General features: G+C 36.6%; 1 protein-coding gene across 1 annotated transcript; it reads left to right on the top strand.

The window, feature by feature from the left end:
• The first annotated feature begins 4,192 nt into the window (after nt 1–4,192).
• On the top strand, nt 4,193–5,257 carry LOC141665189 (uncharacterized). The gene is made up of 3 exons (XM_074471170.1): nt 4,193–4,333; nt 4,394–4,501; nt 4,622–5,257. The coding sequence occupies exons 1-3, from the start codon at nt 4,193–4,195 to the stop codon at nt 5,255–5,257; spliced, it is 885 nt and encodes a 294-aa protein (XP_074327271.1).
• The last annotated feature ends 687 nt before the right edge of the window (nt 5,258–5,944 follow it).

Genomic DNA, 5,944 nt, shown 5'->3' with positions numbered 1-5,944 from the left:
TTCTTAGGTTCCTCCTGAGATAGAAAACTACTATACAGACATTCATCTTGAGTAGCTTTTCTTGTTTGCACTTTAGATGATGCATCACCAATGATCAGTTCAAAGGGATGATTCTTGGTCCATTTCCTTTGAGGTGGAAGATTTGCTCTAGATGAGGTGGCCTCAGTATTGTCATGATGTGAGACAGAGTGTTGATTAGTTGAAACTCTCCCTGAGTTATTGGTTCTTTGCAGGGAATTTGGAGTTCTATCAACTGATGATGTAAATCGATTATCCGTTGATGAACTATGATCAACGGATGCTTCATTTTGTACTTCAACGGATGATGCACTATGTCTTTCAACGGATACTGTATTGCCTCTATCAACGGATGCAGAATTTTGTGCATTATCCAAGGGCATATTTTGAATCCCTTTTGAAGTGTCATCTCCATCAATCTCCTCTTCACTATCATCACAATATATCTCAATGTTGTCAAATTTGAGTCTCTCATGGTGTCCCTCATCTGTTAGTCCATCAATCTTTTTATCATCAAACACAACATGCACAGATTCCATAACAATGTTGGTTCTTAGATTGTAGACCCTATAAGTTTTTCCAGCTGAGTAACCAACAAATATCCCTTCATCAGCCTTTGCATCAAACTTTCCTTTATGGTCAGATTGATTCCTCAGTATAAAGCATTTACATCCAAAGACATGAAGAAAGTTTAGAGTTGGTTTTCTTCTCTTGAACAACTGATAAGGAGTCATGCCTTTAGCTTGATTGATCAAAGAAATATTTTGAGTGTAGCAGGCACAATTAACAGCTTCAGCCCAGAAATATGTTGGTAACTTTGATTCTTCAAGCATTGTTCTGGCAGCCTCAATCAAAGATCTGTTCTTTCTTTCAACTACCCCATTTTGCTGAGGTGTTCTTGGAGCTGAGAACTCATGCATGATTCCATTTTCTTCACAGAACAGCCTTATTGACAAATTCTTGAACTCAGTTCCATTGTCACTCCTGATATTCCTAACCTTCAAGTCAGGATGATTATTGACTTGCCTGATGTGATTGATAATGATTTCACTTGCTTCATCCTTTGATCCAAGAAAATAGACCCATGAAAACTTTGAGAAATCATCTACAATCACTAAGCAGTATCTTTTTCTTGCAATTGACAATACATTGACTGGTCCAAACAAATCCATATGCAGCAGCTGTAATGGTTCATCAGTTGTTGTTTCAAGCTTCTTTTTGAATGATGCTTTCCTTTGTTTGCCTTTCTGACAAGCATCACACAAACCATCCCTTGAGAATTCAACTAGAGGAATTCCTCTAACTAAGTCCTTTTTGACTAGATCATTCATTGTTTTGAAATTCAAATGGGATAGCTTCTTGTGCCATAGCCAACTCTCAACTGAACTTGCTTTGCTGAAGAGACAAGTAATAGATTCTGCATCTGTAGAGTTGAAGTCAGCTAAGTACACATTCCCTTTTCTAACTCCAGTTAGAACCACTTTGTTGTCTTTCTTGCTGGTGACAACACAGGCTTCTGAATTGAAGGAAATTGTATTCCCTCTATCACATAGTTGACTGATACTCAGTAAGTTGTGCTTGAGACCATCAACTAATGCAACTTCATCAATGATGACATTCCTTGTTGAAATCAAGCCATATCCCATAGTAAACCCTTTGTTGTCATCTCCAAAGGTTATGCTAGGGCCAACTCTCTCCTTAAACTCAGTGAGCAGGGAGAAATCTCCTGTCATGTGTCTTGAACAGCCACTGTCCAAGTACCATAGATTTCTTCTTTTTCCCTGGTTGCTTGATGAACTAACTTCATTTTCCTCAGAATCAGCCATGAGAGCCAAGTTGACATATTCCACATCTTCATCCTCTTCTTCTCCATCAACTGCCCAGTCTTTTTCTTGAGTAATGAAAGCCCTCTCCTTTTGCTTGAGCAGATCAAAATATTTCTTTTTGTAATCTACTTGGTCAAATTTCTTCTTTTCAGAAGTTGGCTTTCTGCACTCACTTGCAAAGTGTCCACTTATACCACAATTGAAACACTTGAACTTGGATTTGTCCACCATGTTCTTATGAGGTTTAGTGGCTCTAGTGTTTTTCCTAAATTTCATCTTTGCAAATCTCCTGGACAGAAATGCAAGATGCTCATCAATACCATCAGAGTCATCTTGGCTGGAATTGTCTTCATTCTCAGCAACTTGCTCCTTACCCTTGCTTGATTCTGATTTGCTTGTGCCATCTTTGGAGTTTGATTTAGATCTCTCAGTTTCTTGTCTGCATTCTTTCTCATTTTCAGCTACCAAGGCAACTGAACCTCCTTTCTTTCTTCCCTTCTCCAATACCTCATCCTGTTCCAGCTCTAGTTCATAAGTCTTCAAGATTCCATATAATCTTTCAAGAGTGAAGTCCTTATAATCTTGAGAGTTTCTCAAGGAGACAGTCATGGGTTTCCATTCCTTTGGCAAGGATCTTAAAAATTTAAGATTTGAATCCTTCACCTGGTACACTCTACCATGCAGCTTCAGTCCATTCAACAACTTTTGGAATCTATTGAATGTGTCATTTAAAGATTCATTTTCTTCAAAATGAAAATACTCGTACTGTTGAATGAGAAGCTGCATTTTGTTTTCTTTTACTTGTTCTGTACCTTCACACAGTAGCTGAACTGTGTCCCAAACCTCTTTGGCAGTTGTGCAATTTATCACATTATCAAACATATCCTTGTCAAGACCATTAAACAAAATGTTCATAGCCTTCTTATCCTTGTGGACTTCTTCTGTGTCTTCCATTGTCCATTCTGCTCTAGGTTTTGGAATGGATTGACCAACAGCAATTGTGGCTGTAGCAACTGTGGCTACTTTGTGGGGAATGTGAGGACCATTCTCAATGCAGTTTACATAACCTTCATCTTGGGAGAGTAGATGAAGGTGCATTTTCACCTTCCAATGGTGATAACTGTCTTTGTCAAGAACTGGGATTTTTACTCCAATATCCTTCTTACTCATCTTTGTTAGTTTCCAAGATCTTTAAACTCTTTGTGTGTCAAGAGCTTGCTCTGATACCAATTGTTATTCCTAGTGGACTAACAATGAGATTTACAGAAAGGGGGTTGAATGTAAATCTCAAAACTTTTTCAAGTTTTGAGCAGTTTTAAAGGCTTTGTGTTCAAGATAAACAAGTGTGTGAATTGCTTTAAGCTAATATAGACAGATATATATTCAAGCACTAAAGTAAAGAACACAATAGACCTTAAAAACTTTTCTGGTGGATTGTTGTTCCACCAAAGATGGTATTTTAGAAAATCTGTGATTCAAGATGTTGATCACAGCTGCATCCTATTACAAACTAGATAATTTTTCTCTCAAGATTTTTCTAAACAGCACTGGAAAAATTCTTTTCTAATTACTAGCTGCTACTTGGTTTATATATCACCAAGTGTACAAGTGAAGACAAAGATAAAAATACAATAATAAAATAAGTTCTCCACTTGTTTCTTCTCCATATCACTCAAGTACTTTGTTGACTATTGCCTCTTTGTACTAGAGTAGAACGGCTGCTTTTTCTGATGTTCCTGAAATTAGGCTTCCACATTTCAGTTATCTCTGTCAACCCATGTGCCTCTGTCTGCTGTTACAACTACCACTTATCAACTGCTATTTAACAGAACATCTGTTGAAGCCTTCATCCATTGATGGCTTTATCCGTTGATGTGTTAGCAGTTGAAGCTCTATCCGTTGAAGCTTTAGAGACATCCGTTGAAGCTTTGTTTCTCATCCGTTGAAGGTCTTTAAGACATCCGTTGATACCACTTCATTTATACAAAATTACAAGGCATGAAATATTTACAATTGGCCTTCCTATTTGCATATCTTCTAGTAGTCAACATGACTTATATTTTCTCTCAACTTCTAAGAATTATATCTTAAATATAGAGACTAAAATGTGCTACAACACTAGACTTATTTCTAAGTAAAGCTGCACCATCAACGGATAGCCAAGGTGGTCTTATCCGTTGAGGCTGCAAACACTAAATTTCTACTTAAGTGTTTTATTAAACATATCATCAAACTAATGCACATATATTCCTAACAGGAATGAAGAGATCCTCAGGGAGTTATTCAACGAACGGGATCAGAAGTGTATAAAGAAAACTAAGTTGACAGAGACTGGGGGGAGGGATAGCATGTATTGGTGTCACGAAAAACATGGAGATTATTCAGTAAAAAGTGCTTACAAGCTGTTGCAAGTTCAGAAATCATACTGGAGAAGGTCTGATAGTAATAGCCTCTGGAGTAAGATTTGGCGTATCAAGGCCCCGGCTAAGGTATTAAATTTAGTATGGCGTTATTTATCTTATTGCCTACCTACGGTAGTCATGCTGCAGCAAAAAGGTGTGGAAGTGGATCCAATGTGCCCAGTATGTAAAAGAGAACCAGAGACTATCGATCATGTCTTTTCACATTGCTCAGTGGCAGTTCAGTGTTGGCAAATGGTTATACCAACTGTTCAGGGCCAAGGGGAAACATTATCACAGTGGTAGGAGAATGTTGTGGCTAAGTGTGATAATAAAAAGAAGACAGAGGTAGTTGTTGTCTATTGGTCATTGTGGAAGGCGAGGAATGAGTTAGTTTGGAACAAGAAGGCGTGTAGACTTTATGTTATAGTTGATAATGCTAAACAATACCTTGAACAATGGAGATATGCCCAAAGAAAGGTTTCGTATTCTATGTTTCCACAATCAGTAGAAGGGGATGGAGAAGTATCTTGGGTTAAGCCGCAGGAGTCAGAAATTAAGGTATATGTGGATGCAGCACTATTTGAAGAGTTTAATGCCTCAGGGATTGGGTTAGTAGTTCGCGATTCAGAAGGAGAAATGATCATGGCAAAAACTATATGCATCAAAGAGACTCTGGATCCTGAAATGGCAGAAGTGATAGCCATCAAGGAAGCTCTCAGTTGGACTGAAAAATTGCCATGGCAGCATATCACAGTTGAGTCGGACTGCTTGCTTGTGGTGCAGTCAATACGTAGTAAAACTCCTATGTTGTCTCTATTTGGTCGTATGGTTAAAGAATGTAGGAGGCTACTGCAAGAACAAAACACAGTGTCGTTGTCATTTATCAAACGATCTGCTAATATGGTAGCACATGAGTTAGCTCGTGCATCATATTTCTTTCCAGATCGGGAGTTCGATAGGAGGTCTGTTCCTATTGAAGTTGATGTTGCTTTAAAAGCAGATTTATGCTAATAAAACCAACTTGTTTGTCAAAAAAAATAATAAATAAATTTGAAATATCATTTTTAGTAAGTCGAATTTTAGAAAATTCTATCGGATAAGGGAAATACTGAATTAGGAGGAATTACTATATTACGCTTGATTTTTTATTTGGATAATTATTGTTAATAAAGACTGATTAATCAAAAATATATCATGTAAAGTGGGAAAATAGTTTTGTAAATATAGTCAAATAATATAGAAATCAGTGTTAATTCAGTAAAATAATAATTCTAGGTGTCTCAAGGAGTGGCGTAATTAAATCAGAAATCATATGGCGATAATTAATATTTTATAATTTGGGATATTATCTTTATTTAAAAGAAAGAATATCTTAATAAATATAATTCGGGGATAATCTTAACAATGGAATATTTAAATGTCTAATTGATCTTTTTCAAGCCGAATAAATTTTCCGAGAACTAATAAATTGATCCGAGTTTAGTAAAAGATGAGTTATTAAATCGAGTACTTGAGAAACAAATTATTGAGTGATCGTCAGTATTAATTTAATATCTAAGGTTCGTCAGATTATTTATTTTTGGATGTCTATACTAAAATATTGTATGTGTGGATGATTATTTTAGAAGTAAATGATGTTGGAAATAATTAATCCGGGAAGGCGATTTTTCCTGCCAATGCACTATTATCGGAAATAAG

The sequence above is a fragment of the Apium graveolens genome, chromosome 6 (genome assembly GCF_009905375.1).
Source record: "Apium graveolens cultivar Ventura chromosome 6, ASM990537v1, whole genome shotgun sequence".
NCBI lineage: Eukaryota > Viridiplantae > Streptophyta > Magnoliopsida > Apiales > Apiaceae > Apium > Apium graveolens.
The sequence above is the reverse complement of the archived record's forward strand: the minus strand, read 5'-3'. Positions and strand labels throughout refer to the sequence as shown.

Excerpts from the sequence above, each read along its gene's own strand:
- LOC141665189 (XM_074471170.1), top strand. The coding sequence starts at position 4,193 with ATGTATTGGTGTCACGAAAAACATGGAGATTATTCAGTAAAAAGTGCT. Across the intron at positions 4,334-4,393 it reads GTATCAAGGCCCCGGCTAAG|CAAAAAGGTGTGGAAGTGGA; the intron begins GTATTAAATTTA and ends GTCATGCTGCAG. Across the intron at positions 4,502-4,621 it reads CAGTTCAGTGTTGGCAAATG|GCGAGGAATGAGTTAGTTTG; the intron begins GTTATACCAACT and ends TCATTGTGGAAG.